We start from the raw sequence: 26,525 nt of genomic DNA, 5'->3' as shown, positions 1-26,525 counted from the left end.
ACTAGATCATATGGGTTGAAAAGGGTGTTTTAATACTTTTATTGTGTACTAGATCATATGGGTATAAAAGGTTGTTTTTATAGTTTTATTGTGTACTAGATCATATGGGTATAAAAGTGTGTTTTTATACTTTTATTGTGTACTAGATCATATGGGTTGAAAAGGGTGTTTTTATACTTTTATTGTGTACTAGATCATATGGGTTGAAAAGGGTGTTTTAATAATTTTATTGTGTACTAGATCATATGGGTATAAAAGGTTGTTTTTATAGTTTTATTGTGTACTAGATCATATGGGCTGAAAAGGCTGTTTTGATACTTTTATCGTGTGCTAGATCATATGGGTTGAGAAGTGTGTTTTTAAAGTTTTATTCTGTACTAGATCATATGGGTTGAAAATTGTGTTTTTATGATTTTATAGTGCACTAGATCATATGGGTTGAAAAGGGTGTTTTTAAACCTTTACTGAGTACTAGATTAAATGGGTTGAGAAGTGTGTTTTTATAGTTTTATTATCACTAGATCATATGGGTTGAAAAGGCATTTTTATACTTTTATTTTGTACTATGTCATATGTGTTGAAAATGCTATTTTTAAACTTTTATTTTGTACTAGATCATATAGGTTGAAAAGTGTTTTTATACTTTTATTTTGTAGTAGATCATATGGGTTGAAAGGGTGATTTAATACTTGTTGTGTACTAGATCATTTGGGTTGAAATTGTGATTTAATACCTCATTGTGTACTAGATCATATGGGTTGGAAAGGCATTTTTAAACTTTCATTGTGTACTAGATCATATGGGTTGAAAATGATATTTTAAAACTTTCATTGTGTACTAGATCATATGGTTTGAAAATGGTGTTTTTATACTTTTAATGTGTACTAGATCATATGGGTTGAAAAGGGTGTTTTTAAAGTTTTATTGTGTGCTAGATCATATGGGTTGAAAAGTGTGTTTTTATGATTTTATAGTGTACTAGATCGTATGGGTTGAAAAGGGTGTTTTTAAACCTTTATTGAGTACTAGAATAAATGGGTTGAGAAGTGTGTTTTTATAGTTTTATCATCACTAGAGCATATGGGTTGAAAAGGCATTTTTAAACTTTCATTGTGTACTAGATCATATGGGTTGAAAAGTGTGTTTTTATACTTTTATTGTGTACTAGATCATATGGGTAGAAAAGTGTGTTTTGATATGTTTAGTGTATACTAGATCATATACAGTGGGGAAAAAAAAGTATTTAGTCAGCCACCAATTGTGCAAGTTCTCCCACTTAAAAAGATGAGAGAGGCCTGTAATTTTCATCATAGGTACACGTCAACTATGACAGACAAATTGAGAAAAGAAAATCCAGAAAATCACATTGTAGGATTTTTAATGAATTTATTTGCAAATTATGGAGGAAAATAAGTATTTGGTCACCTACAAACAAGCAAGATTTCTGGCTCTCACAGACCTGTAACTTCTTCTTTAAGAGGCTCATCTGTCCTCCACTCGTTACCTGTATTAATGGCAACTGTTTGAACTTGTTATCAGTATAAAATACACCTGTCCACAACCTCAAACAGTCACACTCCAAACTCCACTATGGCCAAGACCAAAGACCTGTCAAAGGACACCAGAAACAAAATTGTAGACCTGCACCAGGCTGGGAAGACTGAATCTGCAATAGGTAAGCAGCTTGGTTTGAAGAAATCAACTGTGGGAGCAATTATTAGGAAATGGAAGACATACAAGACCACTGATAATCTCCCTCGATCTGGGGCTCCACGCAAGATCTCACCCCATGGGGTCAAAATGATCACAAGAACGGTGAGCAAAAACCTCGTGAATGACCTGCAGAGAGCTGGGACCAAAGTAACAAAGCCTACCATCAGTAACACACTACGCCGCCAGGGACTCAAGTCCTGCAGTGCCAGACGTGTCCTCCTGCTTCAGCCTGTACATGTCCAGGCCCATCTGAAGTTTGCTAGAGTGCATTTGGATGATCCAGAAGAGGATTGGGAGAATGTCATATGGTCAGATGAAACCAAAATATAACTTTTTGGTAAAAACTCAACTCGTCGTGTTTGGAGGACAAAGAATGCTGAGTTGCATCCAAAGAACACCATACCTACTGTGCAGCATGGGGGTGGAAACATCATGCTTTGGGGCTGTTTTTCTGCAAAGGGACCAGGACGACTGATCCGTGTAAAGGAAAGAATGAATGGGGCCATGTATCGTGAGATTTTGAGTGAAAACCTCCTTCCATCAGCAAGGGCATTGAAGATGAAACGTGGCTGGGTCTTTCAGCATGACAATGATCCTAAACACACCGCCCGGGCAACGAAGGAGTGGCTTCGTAAGAAGCATTTCAAGGTCCTGGAGTGGCCTAGCCAGTCTCCAGATCTCAACCCCATAGAAAATCTTTGGAGGGAGTTGAAAGTCTGTGTTGCCTACAATGTGATTTTCTGGAAAAAAAATTCTCATTTTGTCTGTCATAGTTGACGTGTACCTATGATGAAAATTACAGGCCTCTCGCATATTTTTAAGTGGGAGAACTTGCACAATTGGTGGCTGACTAAATACTTATTTTCCCCACTGTATGTTGAAAATTGTGTTTTTATACTTTTATTTTGTACTAGATCATATGGGTTGAAAGGGTGTTTTAATACTTGTTGTGTACTAGATCAAATGGGTTGAAAAGTGTGTTTTTATATTTTTATTGTGTACTAGATCATATGGGTTGAAAAGTGTGTTTTTATACTTTTATTTTGTACTAGATCATATGGGTTGAAAATGATATTTTTAAACTTTTATTGTGTACTAGATCATATGGGTTGAAATTAGCGTTTTTTTAGTTTTTATACTTTTATTTAGTACTAGATCATATGGGTTGAAAATGACATTTTAAAACTTTTATTGTGTACTAGATCATATGGGTTGAAAAGGGTGTTTTTATACTTTTATTGTGTACTAGATCATATGGGTTGAAAATTGTGTTTTTATACTTTTATTGTGTACTAGATCATATGGGTTAAAAATGATATTTTAAAACTTCTATTGTGTACTAGATCATATGGGTTGAAAAATAGGTGTTTTTTTCTCAGACATAAATAAACAATTCCAGGTCAAATACCAAATGCTTTTTAGAGACGCGTAAACACTACTACATTATTACAATATTGATTGATGACTAAAGCCATGGCTTTTACCACAGTTGCCATAGAAAATAATACTAATTACACATATACAGGGTAAGAAATAACATGTTTTATTTATTTATAGCAAATTCATACTTTCTCATCTTTGTGAGAGACACGATCCAGTCGTTCATTCGATTAGTTTGATATTTACGGACACAACCTGTCACGATCGTCGTACGGAATAGACCAAGGCGCAGCGTGATGAACGAACATGTTTATTTATCTATAGTGATAAATACTGACAATGAACAAAACAACAAACGACTCGTAACGTCCTAGGTAACATAGACCAACACGGAACAAGAACCCACAAACACAAAGGGAAAAACAGACAGTTTAAATATGGCTCCCAATCAGAGACAACCAGCCACAGCTGACACTCGTTGCCTCTGATTGGGAGTCACTCTGGCCAACATAGAAATAAACAAACTAGAACTCCCAACCTAGAAACAGAACACATAGAATGAACACACCCTGGCTCAACATATAGAGTCCCAGAACCAGGGTGTGACAGTACCCCCCCCTAAAGGCGCGGACTGCGACCGCGCCTCAACCAGAGCAAAACAGGGGAGGGCTGGGTGGGCATTCCTCCTCGGCGGCGGTTCTGGCTCCGGCCTTGCCCACCACCCTCCAATAATCCCCCCATAGCGCCCCTGGTCCGGTCCCGCTGGCTGGAGCTGAACTGGACGTAGCAGGAGCGGTTAGCTTCAGCTCCGTTGTGGAGCAGTTGACCGGTACCTGATTAGGCACCGGTGACCCAGGCACGGGTTGTGCCGGACTGACGACGCGCACCCCTGGCTTGGTGCGTGAGACAGGGACGGACCGGACCGGGCTGACGATGCGCACCCCTGGCTTGGTGCGTGGAGCAGCAACGGGCCGGACCGGGCTGACGATACGCACCCCTGGCTTGGTGCGTGGAGCAGGAACGGACCGGTCCGGGCTGACGATACGCACCCCTGGCTTGGTGCGTAGAGCGGGAACGGGCCTTACCAGGCTGACGACTCGCACCCCTGGCTTGATGTGTGGAGCAGCAACGGGCTTTACCAGGCTGACGACTCGCACCCCTGGCTTGGTGCGAGTAGCAGGAACGGGCTGGACCAGGCTGACGACTCGCACCCCTGGCTTGGTGCGAGTGGCAGGAACAGGCTGGACCAGGCTGACGACTCGCACCGCTGGCTTGGTGCGAGTGGCAGGAACAGGCCGGGCCGGGCTGGCGACGCGCACCGTAGGCTTGGTGCGAGTGGCAGGAACAGGCCGGGCTGGCGACGCGCACCGTAGGCTTGGTGCGAGTGGCAGGAACAGGCCGGGCCGGGCTGGCGACGCACATCGTAGGTTTGGTGCGAGGAGCAGGAACAGGCCGGGCCGGGCTGGCGACGCGCACCGTAGGCTTGGTGCGAGTGGCAGGAACAGGCCGGGCCGGGCTGGCGACGCGCACCGTAGATTTGGTGCGAGTGGCAGGAACAGGCCGGGCCGGGCTGGCGACGCACACCGTAGACTTGGTGCGAGTGGCAGGAACAGGCCGGGCCGGGCTGGCGACGCGCACCCTAGACTTGGTGCGAGTGGCAGGAACAGGCCGGGCCGGCGACGCACACCGTAGACTTGGTGCGAGTGGCAGGAACAGGCCGGGCCGGGCTGGCAACGCACACCGTAGGCTTGGTGCGAGGGGCAGGAACAGGCCGGACCGGGCTGGCGACGCACACCGTAGGCTTGGTGCGAGAGGCAGGAACAGGCCGGACCGGGCTGGCGACGCGCACCGTACATTTGGTACGAGGGGCCGTAACAGGCCGGACCGTACTGGGGACACACACCACTGGCTCTACCCCGGGATCTGGAACGGGCCGGATCGGACTGGTAACACACCCCAGTACCTCTCGCCGTGCCTCTAAACCTTCTTTCCCTACTTTGACCAGTGGTCCCCGTAACCTGGTGGCCTTCTGAATACGCCCCTTTTCTGCCTCCGTCAGCCCATGCCCTGTGCCCCCCCCTAAAAATTTTTTGGGGTTGCCTCTCGTCAGCCCGACGACGACACTGATCACGCCGTTGCTCCTCTCTCCGTCGCCTCTCTACTGTCTCACTCCATGGCCGGCGATCCATCCCGGCCAGGATTTCCTCCCAGGTCCAGGACCCCTGCCCGTCTAAGATCTGCTCCCACGTCCAGGCTGCCTGCTCCTGGACACGCTGCTTGGTCCTGTGATGGTGGGTTCTTCTGTCACGATCGTCGTACGGAATAGACCAAGGCGCAGCGTGATGAACGAACATGTTTATTTATCTATAGTGATAAATACTGACAATGAACAAAACAACAAACGACTCGTAACGTCCTAGGTAACATAGACCAACACGGAACAAGAACCCACAAACACAAAGGGAAAAACAGACAGTTTAAATATGGCTCCCAATCAGAGACAACCAGCCCCAGCTGACACTCGTTGCCTCTGATTGGGAGTCACTCAGGCCAACATAGAAATAAACACAACTAGAACTCCCAACATAGAAATACACCACATAGAAAGAACACACCCTGGCTCAACATATAGAGTCCCAGAACCAGGGTGTGACACAACCCAGTCGTTCGATCTTTACACTACCGTTCAAAAGTTTGGGGTCACTTAGAAATGTCCTTGTTTTCCATGAAAACATACATGAAATGAGTTTGAATAGTAAATATAGCAAAATGCATAGGAAATGTAGTCATAAATAATGATTATTAATTGAAATAATATTTGTATCCTTCAAACTTTGTTTTTGTCAAAGAATCCTCCATTTGCAGCAATTACAGCCTTGCAGACCTTTGGCATTCTAGTTGTCAATTTGTTGAGGTAATCTGAAGAGATTTCACCCCATGCTTCCTGAAGCACCTCCCACAAGTTGGATTGGCTTGATGGGCACTTCTTACGTACCATACGGTCAAGCTGCTCCCACAACAGCTCAATAGGGTTGAGATCCAGTGAATGTGCTGGCCACTCCATTATAGACAGAATACCAGCTGACTGCTTCTTCCCTAAATAGTTATTGCATAGTTTGGAGCTGTGCTTTGGGTCATTGTCCTGTTGTAGGAGGATATTGGCTCCAATCAAGCGCCGTCCACAGGGTATGGCATGGCGTTGCAAAATGGAGTGATAGCCTTCCTTCTTCAAGATCCCTTTTACCCTGTACAAATCTCCCACTTTACCACCACCAAAGCACCCCCAGACCATCACATTGCCTCCACCCTGCTTGACAGATGGCATCAAGCACTCCTCCAGCATCTTTTAATTTGGTCTGCGTCTCACAAATGTTCCTCTTTGTGATCCGAACACCTCAAACTTTGATTTGTCTGCCCATAACACTTTTTTTCCAATCTTCCTCTGTCCAGTGTCTGTGTTCTTTTGCCCATCTTAATCTTTTCTTTTTATTGGCCAGTCTGAGATATGGCTTTTTCTTTGCAACTCTGCTTAGAAGGTCAGCATCCCGGAGTCGCCTCTTCACTGTTGACGTTGAGACTGGTGTTTTGCGGGTACTATTTAATGAAGCTGCCAGTCGAGGACCTGTGAGGCGTCTGTTTCTCAAACTAGACACTCTAATGTATTTGTCCTCTTGCTCAGTTGTGCACCGGGGCCTCCGACTCCTCTTTCTATTCTGGTTTGAGACAGTTTGTGCTGTTCTGTGAAGGGAGTAGTACACAGCGTTGTACGAGATCTTCAGTTTCTTGGCAATGTCTCACATGGAATAGCCTTCATTTCTCATGAAAAGAATAGACTGACAAGTTTCATAAGAAAGTTATTTGTTTCTGGCCATTTATCCTTTAATCGAACCCACAATTTCTGATGCTCCAGATACTCAACTAGTCTCAAGAAGGTGAGTTGTATTGCTTCTTTAATCAGCACAACAGTTTTCGGCTGTTCTAACATACTTGCAAAAGGGTTTTCTATTGATCAATTAGCCTTTTAAAATTATAAAATTGGATTATCAAACATAACGTGCCATTTGAACACAGGACTGATGGTTGCTGATAATAGGCCTCTGTACGCCTATGTAGATATTCCATAAAACATCAGCCTTTTCCAGCTACAATAGCCATTTACAACATTAACAATGTCTACACTGTATTTCTGATCAATTTGATGTTATTTTAATGGACAAAAATAGTTTGCTTTTCTTTCGAAAACAATGACATTTCTAAGTGACCCCAAACTTTTGAATGGTAGTGTATGTTCCGTTGCCATGTTCGCTGGCAACGTTCTTATCCCTTGCTTGCTTGCTAGCTAGCCAGCTAGCTACGGCTAACACAGTCTCGACCTCTGAAGCCAGAATAACAGAAAAGCTGATGTTTTCTATTGACATAATTTGCAAACACCCCATAACAATGACCTGAAAATGCCCGATTTTGCCTGGCATAGCTAGACATTTTTGCCTTCTCGTCAGGACACTCGTCAACACTGACTGTTAATTATTTGTCACATGTGTCACGCCCTGGCTCTGGGACTCTGTTATGTCAGAGAGCCAGGGTGTGTAGTTTCCATGATTTTGTGTTCTAGGTTCCTTATCTAGCTGATGTGTTTTCTATGTTGGCCGGTGTGGTTCTCAATCAGAGGCAACGTGAATCAGCTGTTGATTGTTGTCTCTGATTGGGAACCATACTTAGGCAGCCTGTTTTGCCACAGTGTTTGTGGGATTGTGTTCCGTGTATGGTTTGTGTCTGTAAACCAAGGACTTCACTTATCGTTTTGTTGTTTTGTTTCGTGGTGAATAATAATTGAAGTATGTTCACTCATCACGCTGCGCATTGGTCCACTTCTATCGACGATCGTGACAGAAGATCCCACCAAAACTGGACCAAGCAGCGTGTCCAGGAGCCAACGCCAGAGGTAACTCTAGCGGATATCCACTTCGACTGGGTCAAGCAGCGTGTACAGGAGCCAACGCCAGAGGTAACTCTAGCGGATATCCACCTCGACTGGGTCAAGCCGCGTGAGGAGGAGCGAGGTTGGACTTGGGAGCAGAGGCCGGAGAGTCTGGCGAGAGCCATGGAGGCCATAGCCACGGGGGAGAGACGAACCCAAGACATTTTTAGGGGGGGGCTCACACCGTGGACGACGGGACTGCTGGAGGAGGATAAGGGGCGAGTTAGTGGACAAGGAAAGAAGGCCACCGGGTTACGGGAGCCATTGGCGAGTAGGGCGAAGGAGAATGTAGAGGCACGGCGAGAGGTACTGAGGTGTGTTGCCAGTCCGGTCCGGCCCGTTCCTGATCCCCGGGTAAGGCCAGTGGTGTGTGTTCCCAGTGTGGTCCGGCCTGTTCCTGTCCCTCGCACCAAGCCTGTGATGCGCGTCGCCAGCCCGGTCCGGCCTGTTCCTGCCTCTCGCACCAAGCCTATGGTGCGCGTCGCCAGCCCGGACCGGCCTTTTCCTGCTCCCCGCACCAAGCCAATGGTGCGCGTCGCCAGCCCGGCCCGGCCTGTCCCTGCTCCCCGCACAAAGCCAATGGTGCGCGTCGCCAGCCCGGCCCGGCCTGTTCCTGCTCCCCGCACCAAGCCAATGGTGCGCGTCGCCAGCCCGGCCCGGCCTGTTCCTGCTCCCCGCACCAAGCCTGTAGTGCGCTTCGTCAGCCCGGTTCGGCCTGTTCCTGCTCCCCGCACCAAGGCAATGGTGGGCGTCGCCAGCCCGGCCCGGCCTGTTCCTGCTCCCCGCACCAAGCCTGTAGTGTGCATCGTCAGCCCGGTCCGGCCTGTTCCTCCTCCCCGCAGCAAGCCAATGGTGCGCGTCGCCAGCCCGGCCCGGCCTGTTCCTGCTCCCCGCACCAAGCCTGTGGTGCGCATCGTCAGCCCGGTCCGGCTCGTTCCTGCTCCCCGCACCAAGCCTGTGGTGTGCCTCGTCAGTCCGGCACAGCCCGTGCCTGGGTCACCGGTGCCTGGTCAGCTGCTCCACATCGGAGCCTAAGCAATCCGCTCCACCGATGTCCAGTCCAGCTCCAGCCAGCGGGGCCAGACCGGACCATGGGCGCTACGGGGGGATTGTTGGAGGGTGGTGGTCAAGCCCGGAGCCGGAACCGTCTCCGAGGAGGAATGCCCACCCGGCCCTCCCCTGTTCGGTTTATGTTTGGCGTGGTCGCAGTCCGCGCCTTTGGGGGGGTACTGTCACGCCCTGGCTCTGGGACTCTGTTATGTTGAGCCAGGGTGTGTAGTTTCCATGATTTTGTGTTCTAGGTTCATTATCTAGCTGATGTGTTTTCTATGTTGGCCGGTGTGGTTCTCAATCAGAGGCAACGTGAATCAGCTGTTGATTGTTGTCTCTGATTGGGAACCATACTTAGGCAGCCTGTTTTGCCACAGTGTTTGTGGGATCGTGTTCCGTGTATGGTTTGTGTCTGTAAACCAAGGACTTCACGTATCGTTTTGTTGTTTTGTTTCGTGGTGAATAATAATTAAAGTATGTTCACTCATCACGCTGCGCATTGGTCCACTTCTATCGACAATCGTGACAACATGCGCCGAATACAACAGGTGTAGACCTTACCATGAAATGCTTACATACAAGCCCTTAACCAACAATATATTTAAATAGAGTTAAGAAAAATATTTACTAAATAAACTAAGGTAAAAAATTCAAGAAATAAAATAATAATAACGAGGCTATATACAGGGGGTACCGGTACCGAGTCAATGTGTGGGGGTACAGGTTAGTCGAGGTAATTTGTACATGTAGGTAGGGGTAAAGTGACTATGCATAGTTAATAAACAGTGAGTTGCAGCAGTGTAAATAGTCCGGGTGGCCATTTTATTAATTGTTCATCAGTCTTATGGCTTGGGGGTAGAACCTGATAAAGAGCCTTTTGGAACTAGACTTGCCACTCCGGTGCCTCTTGCCGTGCGGTAGCAGAGAGAACAGTCTATGACTTGGGTGACTGGAGTCTTTGACAATTTGTTGGGCCTTCCTCTGACACCACCTGGTATATTGGTCCTGGATGGCAGGATGCTTGGCCCCAGTGATGTACTGGACCGTACGCACTACCCTCTGTAGTGCCTTATGGTCGGATGTCGAGCTGTTGCCATACCAGGCGCTGATGCAATCGGTCAGGATGCTCTCGATGGTGCAGCTGTATAACTTTTTGAGGATCTGGGGACCCATGCCAAATCTCTTCAGTCTCCTGAGGGGGAATAGGCTTTGTCGTGACCTCTTCACAACTGTCTTTGTGTGTTTGGACCATGATAGTTTGTTGGTGATGTGGACACCAAGGAACTTGAAGCTCTCAACCTGTTCCACTACAGCCCCGTCGATGAGAATGGGGGCGTGCTCACTCCTCTTTTTTTTCCTGTAGTCCACAATCATCTCCTTGATCTTGATCACGTTGAGTGAGAGGTTGTTATCCTGGCACCACACGGCCAGGTCTCTGACCTCCTCCCTATAAGCTGTCTCATCATTGTCGATGATCAGGCCTACCACTGTTGTGTCGTCGGCAAACTTAGTGATGGTGTTGGAGTCGTGCCTGGCCATGCAGTCATGGGTTAACAGGGAGTACAGGAGGGGACTGAGCACGCACCCCTGAGGGGCCCCTGTGTTGAGGATCAGCGTGGCAGATGTGTTGTTACCTACCCTTACCAACTGGGGGCAGCCCGTCAGGAAGTCCAGGATCCAGTTGCAGAGGGAGGTGTTTAGTCCCAGGGTCCTTAGCTTAGTGATGAGCTTTGAGGGCAATATGGTGTTGAATGCTGAGCTGTAGTCAATGAATAGCATTCTCACGTAGGTGTTCCTCTTGTTCAGGTGGGAAAGGGCAGTGTGGAGTGCAATAGAGATTGCGTCATCTGTGGATCTGTTGGGGCGGTATGCAAATTGCAGTGGGTCTAGGGTCAAACTAGAATCATGCTGAAATCAGCTGGTCAAACTAGAAACATGCTGAAATCAGCTGGTCAAAGTAGAAACATGCTGAAATCAGCTGGTCAAAGTAGAAACATGATGAAATCAGCTGGTCAAACTAGAAACATGGGAAGATTTGACAGCTTCAGCGGCGGAGGGGACCGGAGACATTCATGTTCATCTATCATTATGTCATCAGATGCTCAAAAAAAATATGTCTCAGCAAAAACAAATCAATGCTAGCTAGCTAGCATTCCAATGTATCCCATTTCAGTTTGTGTGGTTGTTGGTTTAACTTTCTGTAACTTTGTAGCAAGTACAGTCTGCATGTGTAGGCGCATATTGCATCAAAGCCACCCATTACAGTGGCTTGCGAAAGTATTCACCCCCCCTTGGCATTTTTAAAATTTTGTTGCCTTACAACCTGGAATTAAAATTGATTTGGGGTTTTTATCATTTGATTGACACAACATGCCTACCACTTTGAAGATGCAATATATTTTTAATTGTGAAACAAATAAGAAATAAGACAAAAGGGGCTTCATAGCAAAGGGGGTGAATACATATGCAAGCACCACTTTTCAGTTATTTATTTTTTCAATTTTTTTGAAACAAGTTATTTTTTTCATTTCAGTTCACCAATTTGGACTATTTTGTGTATGTCCATTACATGAAATCCAAATAAAAACCATTTAAATTACATGTTGTAATGCAACAAAGTAGGAAAAACGCCAAGGGGGATGAATAGAAGGTACTGTATAGAAAAGTGTTCATAGGGGACCACTCCAAGGGTTTAGAATAGTGTTGATTGGGGACCACTCCAAGGATATAGAATAGTGTTGATTGGGGACCACTCCAAGGATATAGAATAGTGTTGATTGGGGACCACTCCAAGGGTTTAGAATAGTGTTGATTGGGGACCACTCCAAGGATATAGAATAGTGTTGATTGGGGACCACTCCAAGGATATAGAATAATGTTGATTGGGGACCACGCCAAGGGTTTAGAATAGTGTTGATTGGGGACCACTCCAAGGATATAGAATAGTGTTGATTGGGGACCACTCCAAGGATATAGAATAATGTTGATTGGGGACCACTCCAAGGATATAGAAAAGTGTTGATTGGGGACCACTCCAAGGGTTTAGAATAGTGTTGATTGGGGACCACTCCAATGGTTTAGAATAGTGTTGATTGGGGACCACTCCAAGGATTTAGAATAATGTTGATTGGGGACCACTCCAAGGATATAGAATAGTGTTGATTGGGGACCACTCCAAGGATATAGAATAGTGTTGATTGGGGACCACTCCAAGGGTTTAGAATAGTGTTGATTGGGGACCACTCCAAGGGTTTAGAATAGTGTTGATTGGGGACCACTCCAAGGGTTTAGAATAGTGTTGATTGGGGACCACTCCAAGGATATAGAATAGTGTTGATTGGGGACCACTCCAAGGATATAGAATAGTGTTGATTGGGGACCACTCCAAGGGTTTAGAATAGTGTTGAAATAGCAGAACAAACAACATTCTTAAAACATCAACATTATTCAATGCTGCTAGACAATGTTGTCCAACAGTCTAAATCAATATCAAGGTTTACCATCAGTTGGTGAATGAGTATAATATTTTATCTTTATTCATATTCCTTGTCTTCCATTTGAAAGACACCGTCACCTTTACCACACAAACCTCTCTGCAATGTCACAGCGACAGAAAACACATCTTTCTAACCCATATAAGGTAGCTTGAGGGATGTATGTGACAAAAAGAGACAAATAATGTTTCCCTTACAGTGTCTTGGGTCCAATATGGGTACATAAGTTATTGAAGGCTACTTACATCACACTAGCACTGCTTTTTGCTATCACAAGGATACTGGACAGATAGCGTTGAGTATGACGTGCTTGCAGTTGCAGTTGAGATGAATGTTGTGAGCTTTCTGGTACACTAAAATATGAGTCTGTCAAGGATGAAACACTACCAATGGTACAAGAGCAATCAACCAACAAGAGAACGTCACAGTAATACTTGGGTGAAAACACTTTTTTAATACAAGATTTCAACATACAGTGTCTAGTGGCATAAATAAAACAATGCTATTAAACACAGAAGAAGAAAAATGCATTTTCACCATGCATTATTTACTCAAGCGTTCATACATACGTACAACCCTCTTTTCTAGGTTGTAAGTTCCCTGTGGTCAAGGACAATTGTCAGGCTTTTCCGACCGCTACCAGATGTAAACAAACAATCCTCTGCATTTAATCAGTCTATTTATCATCCCTCTATTTCCCCTCCTCCCTTCTTCCCCATGGGGTGACTTACAGAGAGGCATGTCAATTGAACGTCTGTCTGATGTATGGCAATGTGTTAAGCCAAGCCAAATATAATTTTCACTGTGCTGTAGTTCGGCAACCATTTTTTTTTTTTTTTTTTTGCCGAACCAGAGGAGTCCCATTTGTATTGGGAAGGTGGTGGGGAAACAGGTATTTCAATAACAAAATGACATATAAATGAAGGACGAACACAGTACAGAATGCCCCTTTGAAACCATTATTGTAATCATCATCATCACTATTACTACTGCTACTATCATCGTCGTACTAATTCACTCATGAAAAATAAAAAAATAAAACGAAGACGACATATTCTCTACAGCAATCAAAATAATAATGTAGTAAAAATCTGCACCTTGCCAGAGCTTAGGAGGCTTTCAGTCAGTGCTGCTTGCTGTGTATGAATGCATGCATTTCTAAGGCTGATTTGATTTGACACACACACACACACGCCATTCCCTACATTTCAAATGGGCGGAGAAAAAAAAAGGAAAGCTAATGAAAGAAAAATCAACAACACAAATGTATGATACACATGACATGACCTTCTGTGGTCCGAGATGCCGTACCTAAACCGAAAGGCAGCTATCTGGAATTGTGGTCCGAGATGCCGTACCTAAACCGAAAGGCAGCTATCTGGAATTGTACAGAAGCTAATGGGATGGGGGGGCATTCCTCCATCGGCTTAAACAAAACATAAAGGTTGATACAGCCTAACGTGTATCCCTCAGGACAGCTATCGTGTTCTAAATGAAAAGAACAATGTGTTTTTGTTGATTCCGTATCCTTTGCAATACCGTTGCTAATAACTGAAATGTAATGCTGAAATGTAACTGAAATATAGAAATGTAACCCGACAGATAAGATATTCTGTCAACAAGGCATTTGAACCAGTTATAGTGAATGACTGCTATTTAACTTTTTTTTTTTTTTTGCATCTTTGGTTTCTTCTCCGTTAAGCTTTCACGCAATCAGACCATCATCTCCTCCTGATTTGAGTCAAATGGGACTAAATCCAAACTTGAGAAACACACGTCACTAACACTTTCACTTACATCATGTACGATTTTAACACATCATGTACGCTTGAGTGTGTCACACGTACTCATCTTAAGTTAGGATTTGACTCGGTGTAACTAAGCCTGATTATTTGCTAGCCTAATGAACTGAGCGCAATGAGGAAATGACTACGCCACTTAAAATATATATATTTTTTAAAAGGCCTCAAAAAAAGGACATTGTCCTTGTAGCATCTACTTACCTATTGTACAATGAATCTCACTCAAACATGGATAACATCTTCTTCAATCTCAGTAACATATATATTTCTTATTTGATTAACTAACAACCCTATTGGGATAGATTGTCTAGGACTATTTTTGCAGTTTCTTCCTTGTCAGAAATCAATAGAGCTGAAGTGACTAGATGATCTGTGGACGCAGAGGCAGAGTGGGTGAGGGGGTGTCAGCAAGTTATTTACATATAACCAATAAGGTGAGGGGGTGTCAGCAAGTTATTTACATATAACCAATAAGGTGAGGGGGTGTCAGTAAGTTATTTACATATAACCAATAAACTACATCTGTATTTCATGGCGGTGAGTGTGATGGACACATTGAACTGAAAGGAGATTTACAACATGTTAACCTTTTTTAATAGTTCGACGTTCCAGATCAAATGTTTTCATTCTAGTCAGATTAATAATACCAGTTTTATTACAAGGAGACATAATTATTCACCAGTTACTGTGACAGGAATCAGGGTCTCAAATGTCTGACAGATTAGATAGATGGATACACGACTTACTGATACTGAAACCTCTATCGACGTAGACATATTGACTCATCAATACAAGAGGGTAGCATTAGAAAACCAATTATAACCGAAGCTCATCAATAAAAAATACATCTCTATATTAATAATGTACGGCAGCATCCCAAGACACACCACCCTAATCCACTCTGTTATATGTATTGATGATTCATTCATTCCAATACTTTTAGGACTTGAATTTCAAAACGTGTGAAGAAGGAAGAATGATCTGGATAAAGATGGACGGAGGTCGGCTTACATGATAAATGCACACTCAAAAAGCAAAACTTGGCATCCGGCAAAAAACAAACTATGTACTGTAGGTACATATTCATTATTATGTGAGTAGTTCATCATCACTCATTTAACCTGCATTGACCACTCACCACCACCGGACAGCACCTTACATTATTGCAAAAAGGGTCACTTTCAAAGTCAAAACTCGTCAGGCGAAGAACTTGAAAATTAAATAAAACGTGTGATTACATAAAATGGGTCATTCCGACTGTATAACAGGAAGTACATTTCAATGAGATAATATGCAATCAAAAACCAAAACAAAAATCCCTTGAAAACAATGAGAAAAGGTATATAATGAAGAATCAATTCTCTACGCTAAGATTTTACAAATTGCAGTCAGTACACTATTCATGTTTTTTTTTCTTTTAAACAATTTGATGCTGTATCAAAAACTTTGTAAAAAAATTAGATAGAGATTTTATCAACCATTTTTTTTCAGTGTTTTCTAGTCATCTTGTTATTGGGACATTCCCATGTCTTTCTTTCTCGCCCTCTAACTCCTCCCCTCCTCTCAACAATTACCTTTGAGTTGTGAATAAATGTATCCCTTTCAGGACGTTCTCAATCACTCTCAACAGCACTAAACTGTTTCCCGCATAAAATGTGAAAACAAGAGCATCATCACTACATACAAAAATAATAACCCCTTGTCTAAAATAAACTGCAGGAGGCTTTTTCCAAATCTGATTTACACAAACGTTTTTAAACTAAAAATACACTTCATCTTATTTCAACAGGCCGATCCATCGTTATTTACAGAAGACACTTGTCGCATCACCATAAAGGCAAAATGGCATTCAAATTGTCAATGTTATGATCATATTCAGATAATGATTCTCAGTTTAACCCATTTTGAATAAGAATAATAAAAGGGGCTTTGTATTGTGTTTTTATTTCCCTCTTGAATGATTTTGGGTGGCTTCGGGAAACTCGGGCAAAGTAAAAACAATACATCTGGTAATAACCAGGCCAGGGTAACCATCTGGTAATAACCAGGCCAGGGTAACCATCTGGTAATAACCAGGCCAGGGTAACCATCTGGTAATAACCAGGCCAGGGTAACCATCTGGTAATAACCAGGCCAGGGTAACCATCTGGTAATAACCAGGCCAGGGTAACCATCTGGTAATAACCAGGCCAGGGTGACCATCTGGTAATCACCAGGCCAGGGTAACCATCTGGTAATAACCAGGCCAGGGTAACCATCTGGTAATAACCAGGCCAGGGTAACCATCTGGTAATAACCAGGCCAGGGTAACCATCTGGTAATAACCAGGCCAGGGTAACCATCTGGTAATAACCAGGCCAGGGTAACCATCTGGTAATAACCAGGCCAGGGTAACCATCTGGTAATAACCGGGCCAGGGTAACCATCTGGTAATAACCAGGCCAGGGTAACCAGGCCTACCTACTGGGTGTACCGTTCCTTTCTGATCGGGGGGAAAAATAGATCCTGCAGGCTATTTCAGTCAGGAGTTCTGCTCCACCACCACCAAAACAATTATATCTATCTATCTATCTATCTATCTATCTATCTATCTATCTATCTAACAGAACATCTTCCAGATATACAGTTTAAAAAAAAAATAATAAAACAAACAAAACAGAAAACTTTTTTTATACTAATTTCTAATTATTTTTTAGGCTAACTTTGTTATGCTCATCTAGACATTGTGTGAATAAGGGTAAAAACATACAATTAGTGTTAAAAGGCAAACCTTATTGAAACCAAACAGCCACCGCCACTGTGTTGTCTGGCTGTCTGCAGGGTTGTCCCAGATCAATATGATTACGTTGTGTTTATTTTCATTCATATAACTCTTCTCTCTCTCTATTAAAAACATTTTTGCCTGCAGTATGTTTGTTTATTGTCCTCTTGCATTATTCAAGATAAAAGAAGATTAAAAGGCAAGTAGTTTGATCTTAAAGTCAGTCAAAAACAGAAGAAAAACAGAACCAAAGACACAAAATAAAACAAAAGGCCATTTAGTTTCAAAAGGAGAAAAAAAAGCGCTGGGACAGGAGGGGTGTGTCTTCCCAAACTAGCTGTTCAGCTGTAGCCAATGAGACGACGAGAGACTGAATAGTGTCATTGTTGTGGTTACTGTTGCCGAGGCTACCACCTAGTTCTCCCTCCCTCACATCTTTCAACTTCAACTCAGCCTTGATCAGATCAGCCCAAAACCCTCCCAACCCAAAATGTCCAAAGTTCATTACCACTTTGCAGAGGCTCTATTATCCTCCTCCAAACAGACAATACTGGTGTGAGACGGTTACAAGTCCCCCTGCTTCCCCTCTCCTCCTCTGGAGGAGCCAGCTAACCTTAGGGGGGCACGTAGGGTGGTGGGGATCTGTAGGGGGTCATGTTCTTTGGACGAGAGCCTTTACCTTCCATGGGGACGGTGAAGGGGGGCGGGGGCTGGTAGGGGGGGGCGTTGGGGTCCTCGTCCCTCAGAGCCGTGTACTCCCCCAGAAGGTCCTGGTTCAGGGGGGTGGTCTCTGGACTGGCCATGTTGGGGTACTCCGGCGGGGGCAGTGGGGGTTTCTCCTCCTGCAGGATGAGGGGCATGGAGGAGGACGGAGGGGGCTTGGAGTCGTCAAGCTCGTCTGCAAAGATTATGGGCACCCCCTTCTTGATGAAGGTAGCCTGGTCCTCAATGGTCAGCTTGCCCTTGCGCTTCTTACGGTAGCAGATCATGGCGATGATGCCGGCGATCAGCAAGATAGCCGCCACCACCACTGCAGGGATGACCGTGTGGAGGTAGACGTCGTCGGTGCTCTGGCGTCCGGTACCCAGCGCCGGGGTGACAGCCGGGGGGATAGGAATGGTGATTTCCCCTGGCGGGACAAACATGTAATTCCGGCAGGCGGCCGTCCCTTTTACCTTGATGTCGATGGGTTTGAATTCAGGCTCCATGGTGGAGATGAAGGTCTGGGAGGGCCTTCCCTGGGCATCGGAGATCCTCCTGGACATGGTGTGGATCTGCTCCTTCGGGCATGGGTTCTGCTGGAGGCTGTTGTTGGTCCACTCCACCACGATGGACCCCTTGGTGATGTTCCTCAGGGTGACTGTGCTGCTGTTGCGGTCCCCGAACGAGTACGCCAGTTTCTTGATGAGCAGGATCTTCTTGTGGATGTCGTTGGTCACCTGGCGAGGTTCCCCGTGGAAGCGAGCTTGGAACAGGACCGGGGACTTATCGTTGGAAGCCCAGCGGTTCACACGGACCTCAATGGCGTCGATCGCATTCAGACCGCCCTTATCGGTGGCCTGCATGAAGTACTCGTGCTTCCCGACGTGGTTCGAGTCAGGTAGACCGTACAGCAGCTGGCTTGTGCTATTAAACTGTATCCAGGAATTATCTCCGACCACTTCGTTGTGGTTCATCCTCAATGTCAACCTCAGCTTGTCTGTCGTACCGTCCTCCTTGTCAAAGAACGTATCGGATGGGATTTTCACTTCAAAGTATGTGCCCACGAAGGCATTGACCTGATCAATGGGGTTGCGGAGATCTGGTTTCTCATTACTTGGGTCAGGCACGATGGACGAAGGAGTGGTGCGTCTGGCTGGTTTGGCAGTGGTGGTCTTGGGTTCCCTTGGCATCGGAGTGGTCTTCGGTCTCTTTGGTTTCTTGGTTGGCTTTCTGGTGGCGACTGTGGTGGGTGGAGGGAGTGTCGGTGTAGCTTCCACAACGGTATGCCTGGTCATCGTGGGTTGAATGGAGATGGTACTAGTGGACTCCATCACTCTGGTTGGCAGGGGTGCACCCTGAGTGGGAGTGTGGGCATAGGAGTCTCTGACACGGATCGTGGGCTTCATGGGCAAGGGCACAGGCCCTCTCATGGGTGGGGCAGAGCTGTCTGTGGGGGCAGCAATGGCAGGTGACGACAGGGTTGGTACAATGCGAACAGGGGGCTCGACGACAGACGTTGGGGGAGGCAAAGCTAGAACAGGAGTAGGGGTATTGTTGAGCTGGCGCCTCACCCGTTTTGGAATATGAGGCTTCTTGTTGGCGATGTGCCAACCGACGACCGGATATCCCAACTGAGCCGACATAGTGCCCTTTTTAGCTGGTGCCTGGACGCTGCTAATGTTAGGGACGTTACTCTGGTCCAGGGAACAGCCCAGCTTCCAGGATAACAGGGCTCCGTTCTCCACCACCTTTTTAGCATTTCCCGGTCCGGCCATAAAGGCGGACATGTCGAACAATCTGTTGTTGACCACGGGAAGTATCTTCATGTGCTGGAGCGCCACGCCAGAGAACTTCCTCATCTTGCCAAGCAGCTCCACCCTCTGTCTGGAGCTCATCTTAGTCAGGTCGGCGTCCAGAATCACCGTGAGCACCGTCACCGGCTCCTCGTTGCCACAGACGAACGGCTGGGCCTCGTTGTTGGATGCTGACTGGATCGGGTCGGTGTCAGGGTGCTCATCTGGGTGCACCTCGATGGAGAAGATGTCCTGGCTGCCGTTGGATGTGGAGACGGTGATGTAGTGGACACCCTTGTCCTCCCCCAGCGGTAGACCCTGTAGGACGTTGCTCTTCCAGTCCCAGTGAAGCCATGTTGGTAGCGTCTCCTTGCCTGACTCAGTTATCTGGAAGAAAACAAAGATAAACAGAGTTGATCAGTCTCTTTTGTTTCAATTAATCATTTAAAACAACAACAACATGACAAATAATACGTTTATGCCCACAACATTTACAATTTCTGTTCTACTCACAGCATGACGCATGACTGTTTCTTTGATTGTGTGACTTGTTTAGAATTCATTAAAGCTGCACTATGGAGGAATCCCTCCGCCATTTCCTGGTTGGTAAAATTCTAATAGTTCGCCTAATTTCAGTTTATGTGACAAAACAAGCAAGTATAGAGCAGAGAACCATTGTATCATCTAAAACGCTGTGAAATATATTTTCCATAACCAAAAATATTGTATTTTCAGTTGTTTGAAGCTTGTGTACAAAACCGAAAGTAAAAGACGCAAAAATTAAGAACGGGAAGCATAGAAATAGCGCACATAGAACAGATCTACCGCTTCTTAGACTTGCTTTCAATGAGAATGACAGATCTATAACTCCCATTTCTATGTGAATTTGGTCAGTCGCCCCCACAAGTTACATATTGCAGCTTTAAATGATTGAGAAGAAAATAATAGGAGACCTTGTTTGTTTTTTATCTTTTGGGTGTATAAATAATAGGAGACCTAGCCAGTTATAATTGTAATGATAAATAGATCTGAAACTTGTATCTCATTATGGTGAATGGTGAAATAAGTATAGCCAGTTATAATTGTAATGGCTTAGCAGATAATAACAAAAGAAGAACAATATTTACATGGCTCAAAGAGAAGGAATATAATATCTATTGTTTACAGGAAACCCATTCAACAATTATAGATGAAGTTGCGTGGAAAAAGGACTGGGGGGAGAAATATACTTCTCCCATGGGCAAAGAAACTCAAAAGGGGTGATGATATTAATTAACAGTAATTTCGATCCGAATGTGCAAATTGTCCAAATAGATACGCAAGGTAGATGGATTATTTTAAATATGTTATTGGACCATAAACAGATATGGCTCATTAACCTTTACGGACCAAATAATGATGATCCACACTTCTTTGACAATATATATGAATAAATTATCAATCCTGCAAGCAATTCAAGACTCTATTATTATGGTGGGAGATTATAATAACGTTTTAAATAGCTCAATGGACCGTAAAGGAAATCACACTACAAACAATCACCCTCACGCTATTAAGGAAATCATGAATGTCATGGATACATTAGAACTAGTAGATATATGGAGGCTTAAATATCCTGATCTAGTGAGATATACATGGCGGAGACTCAATCAAGCAAGTCGTCTTGACTTCATTCTTATGTCATTCTCGTTGGCACCAAAAGTTAAAAAGTGTTGATAGGGGACAGAATGCGGTCGGACCATCATATAACTGGCATATACATTACTCTTATTGAATTTCCACGTGAGCGAGGATATTGGAAATGTAATCAAAGCCTATTGGATGATAACATGTTTTTAACTAGGACAGAATAATTTATAACTGATTTTTTTCCGACATAACATAGGTACAGCAAATCCCTTTATTGTATGGGACACCTTTAAATGTGCCTTTAGAGGCCATGCAATTCAGTACTCATCTCGAAAACAAAAGCAATTTAGGTCAAAAGAGTCCACACTAACAAAGGAAATAGAAGGTCTAACAGAACAGATAGATAGCAATAAAAACTGTAACATAGAGGCTCAGAATAAATTAGAGGAAAAACAAAAATAAATGGAGGAACTTAAGAAAGATCAAGTGTAATATATTATAAAAAATTAAGTAAACTGGATGGAATATGAGGAAAAATGCACCAAATTATTTTTTATTCTTCAACATAGGAATGCTACCAAAAATAATTTACTGAAACTGGTTACAAATTACGGAGTCACCCATGATTCACCAAATTATATTTTGAAGGAGGAAACAAAGTACTTTAAGCATATGTGTTCGTTTCAGTCGCCACCATCTCCTCTAACTGAAGCTAATTGTAGAGATTTTTTTTCTACTGACAATGTAAAATTAACAGCCATACAGAAAGACTCACGTGAAGGTGAAATTACAGAGGAGGAACTTCTGGATGCAATTAAATACTTTAAGTCCGGGAAAACTCCAGGGTTGGATGGCATACCAGTCCAGGTATACCAAACCTTTTTTTATATACTAAGAGGACCGTTATTAGCGTGTTTTAACCACTCCTATGTAAATGGTAGATTATCAGACACTCAAGAAGAAGGTCTGATCTCATTATTACTGAAACAGGATACAAGTGGGAAATATAAAGATCCTGTCCATTTAAAAAAATTGGAGGCCCCTTACACTTCAGTGTTGTGATAAAAAAATTCTAGCAAAATGTATAGCGCATATAATTAAAAAGGTATTGTCGGACATTATTCATTCTAATCAGACAGGTTTTTTACATGGAAGATACATTGGAGATAATATAAGGCAAGTACTGGAAACAATAGAACACTATGAAAAATCTGGGAAACCAGGCCTGCTATTCATAGCAGACTTCGAAAAGGCATTTGATAAAGTACGACTGGCGTTTATATATAAATGCCTGGAGCATTTCAATTTTGGACAATCTCTTATAAATTGGGTTAAAATCATGTATAGTAACCCTAGGTGTAAAATAGTAAATAATGGCTATTTCTCAGAAAGTTTTAAACTGTCAAGAGGAGTAAAACAAGGTTGTCCACTATCGGCATATCTATTTATTATGGCCTTCGATATGTTAGCTATTAAAATCAGATCCAACAATAATATCAAGGGATTAGAAATCCAGGGCTTAAAAACAAAGGTGTCATTGTACGCTGATGATTCATGTTTTCTTTTAAATCCACAACTTGAATCCCTCCACAGCCTCATAGAGGATCTAGATACATTTTCTAACCTCTCTGGATTACAACCAAATTAGGATAGATGTACTATCTTACATATTGGATCACTAAAACATACAATTTTTTACATTACCATGTAGTTTACCAATACAATGGTCTGATGGTGATGTGGATATACTCGGAATACATATCCCAAAGGAAATAAATGATCTCACTCCAATACATTTTAATAGAAAGTTAGCAAAAATAGATAAGATATTGCTACCATGGAAGGGTAAATACCTGTCAATTTGTGGAAAAATCACCCTTATTAACTATTTAGTGTTATCCCAGTTTACCTATTTGCTTATGGTCTTGCCTACACAAGAGAACAGTTTTGTAAATTATATGAGAAAAAACTATTCCATTTTATTTGGAACGGCAAGCCAGACAAAATTAAACGGGCCTATTTATATATTGAATATGAAGTCGGAGGACAGAAATTATTAAATATTAAATATATAATTAGACCTAGCACTAAAAGCTTCAGTCATACAAAAGTTATAATTAAATCTGAACTTGTTCTCTAGCAAATTAGTAAGATTGTCTCATCCAATGATCAAGAATGGCCTTTTTCCCTTTATTCAGATTACAACCTCTCACTTTCAGTTATTTGAAAAGGAAATAATCTCCCAAATATCACTATTTCTAAAACAAGCCATAGAAAGTTGGTTGCAATTTCAATTGAATCCTCCAGAAACGGCCATAGGGTGGCGCACAATTGGCCCAGCGTCGTCCGGGTTTGGCCGGTGTAGTCCGTCATTGTAAATAAGAATTTGTTCTTAACTGACTTGCCTAGTTAAATAAAGGTAAAATAAATAAATAAATAAAATAAAATACTAATCGATAAAAAATTGACAAAATGTTTAAAAAAGGTATAATCTTCGTAAATGATATAGGTAGGACTGGTGGAGTTATGTCGCACATGCAGCTAACAAAAACATATGGAAATGTCTGCTCTACCAAAAATTACAACCAAATAATAGCAGCATTACCGCAAAAATGGAAAAGGAAAGTGGAAGGAGGAAAAAGTAAGGAACTTGTCTGTCGGCCTTGCATTAAAGAATATAATTGGTTAAAGAAAATTGTGATAAATAAAAAAGTATACCAGTTTCATTTAAGGACCAAAGGATTGACAGCCGTCCCATACAGATTGCAAAATAGTTCGGAAGAGATTTTTGACGTACCGATTCCATGGCATAGTGAATATTGAACTGATACGCAAAATGACGCCGGATTCAAAACGTATAATTTTTCAATTTAAATTATTATATACAATTCTTGCTACCAATAGAATGTTATTTATATGGGGGATACAATCTTCCCAGCTCTGCAGATTTTGCTGCAAAGAGATAGAATCATTAGATCATTTGTTTTGGTACTGTCCATTTGTAGCTTGTTTTTGGACACAGGTCCAGGAATGGCTAAAGGATTGCAATATTTACCTGGAGCTAACCCTGCAGATAGCATTACTGGGTGATCTGATAAGTCATAGTCAATCGATCAATAATATAATAATACTTTTAGCAAAAATGTTTATTTTCAATTTACAATCTGTAGAAACAATGAGAATAGAAAGGTTCAGAACTTTTGTAAAACATCACAGTACAGTTGAAAAATATATGGCAAACAGAAATCCAATATGGATGGTGTTAAGAGATAGATGGGTGGTGTTGAATGAAGTTGAAGGATGGGACTAATAACAACTAACAACAACTAATAACAACAAGATAACTAATAATGTAAAGCATACTGTGTCCATAATAAGTATATAGGTTATAGGTTGAGAGCTTTTGTGAAAGATCACAGTTAGAAAGATATGGCATATAGAAGCAAACCGGATGGACATCATGAAAATGATCAGAGAGGTTGAGAGTAGAGGACGTTCAGGAGTAAAAACAAACTAAATAGAATTATTGTAAAATTGACTGTGTCCATAAAATTTATATAGTATGTATAAGCTGGAAGTAGAGGCCTAAGCATTGTTGTTCACTAGTTTACTCCAATTAGGGAAGAGGTGGTGGGGTTGGAAAGTAATAAAGGGAAATATATTTAAAAAAAGGATATGTATGTATGTATGTATGTATGTATGTATGTATGTATGTATGTATGTATATATATATATATATATATATATATATATATATATATATATATATATATATATATATACACACAGTGGGGAGAACAAGAATTTGATACACTGCTGATTTTGCAGGTTTTCCTACTTACAAAGCATGTAGAGGTCTGTAATTTTTATCATAGGTACACTTCAACTGTGAGAGACGGAATCTAAAACAAAAATCCAGAAAATCACATTGTATGATTTTTTAGTAATTCATTTGCATTTTATTGCATGACATAAGTATTTGATACATCAGAAAAGCAGAACTTAATATTTGGTACAGAAACCTTTGTTTGCAATTACAGAGATCATACGTTTCCTGTAGGTCTTGACCAGGTTTGCACACACTGCAGCAGGGATTTTGGCCCACTCCTCCATACAGACCTTCTCCAGATCCTTCAGGTTTCAGGGCTGTCGCTGGGCAATACGGACTTTCAGCTCCCTCCAAAGATTGTCTATTGGGTTCAGGTCTGGAGACTGGCTAGGCCACACCAGGACCTTGAGATGCTTCTTACGGAGCCACTCCTTAGTTGCCCTGGCTGTGTGTTTCAGGTCGTTGTCATGCTGGAAGACCCAGCCACGACCCATCTTCAATGCTCTTACTGAGGGAAGGAGGTTGTTGGCCAAGATCTCGCGATACATGGTCCGATCCATCCTCCCCTCAATACGGTGCAGTCGTCCTGTCCCCTTTGCAGAAAAGCATCCCCAAAGAATGCACCTCCATGCTTCACAGTTGGGATGGTGTTCTTGGGATTGTACTCATCCTTCTTCTTCCTCCAAACACGACGTGTTGAGTTTTTACCCAAAAGTTCTAGTTTGGTTTCATCTGACCATATGACATTCTCCCAATCCTCTTCTGGATCATCCAAATGCACTCTAGCAAACTTCAGACGGGCCTGGACATGTACTGGCTTAAGCAGGGGGACACGTCTGGCACTGCAGGATTTGAGTCCCTGGTGGCGTAGTGTGTTACTGATGGTAGGCTTTGTTACTCTGGTCCCAGCTCTCTGCAGGTCATTCACTAGGTCCCCCCGTGTGGTTCTGGGATTTTTGCTCACCGTTCTTGTGATCATTTTGACTCCACGGGGTGAGATCTTGCGTGGAGCCCCAGATCGAGGGAGATTATCAGTGGTCTTTTGTGTCTTCCATTTCCTAATAATTGCTCCCACAGTTGATTTCTTCAAACCAAGCTGCTTACCTATTGCAGATTCAGTCTTCCCAGCCTGGTGCAGGTCTACAATTTTGTTTCTGGTGTCCTTTGACAGCTCTTTGGTCTTGGCCATAGTGGAGTTTGGAGTGTGACTGTTTGAGGTTGTGGACATGTGTCTTTTATACTGATAACAAGTTCAAACAGGTGCCATTTATACAGGTAACGAGTGGAGGACAGAGGAGCCTCTTAAAGAAGAAGTTACAGGTCTGTGAGAGCCAGAAATCTTGCTTGTTTGTAGGTGACCAAATACTTATTTTCCACCATAATTTGCAAATAAA

The 26,525-nt window shown here is 43.2% G+C and overlaps 1 protein-coding gene across 2 annotated transcripts in view; it reads right to left on the bottom strand.

Moving 5' to 3' along the window:
* Positions 1 to 13,046: 13,046 nt before the first annotated feature.
* Positions 13,047 to 26,525, bottom strand: part of LOC121574704 (dystroglycan-like) — a 96,432-nt gene continuing 82,953 nt past the window's right edge. For both annotated transcript variants that reach the window (XM_041887247.2, XM_041887246.2), the window contains exon 3: positions 13,047 to 20,060. In XM_041887247.2, coding sequence (XP_041743181.2) covers positions 17,793 to 20,060 — 2,268 coding nt within the window. In that variant the 3' untranslated portion in view covers positions 13,047 to 17,792. The remainder of the gene's footprint in view (positions 20,061 to 26,525) is intronic.

The sequence above is a fragment of the Coregonus clupeaformis genome, chromosome 10, assembly GCF_020615455.1.
Source record: "Coregonus clupeaformis isolate EN_2021a chromosome 10, ASM2061545v1, whole genome shotgun sequence".
Lineage (NCBI taxonomy): Eukaryota > Metazoa > Chordata > Actinopteri > Salmoniformes > Salmonidae > Coregonus > Coregonus clupeaformis.
The sequence above is the reverse complement of the archived record's forward strand: the minus strand, read 5'-3'. Positions and strand labels throughout refer to the sequence as shown.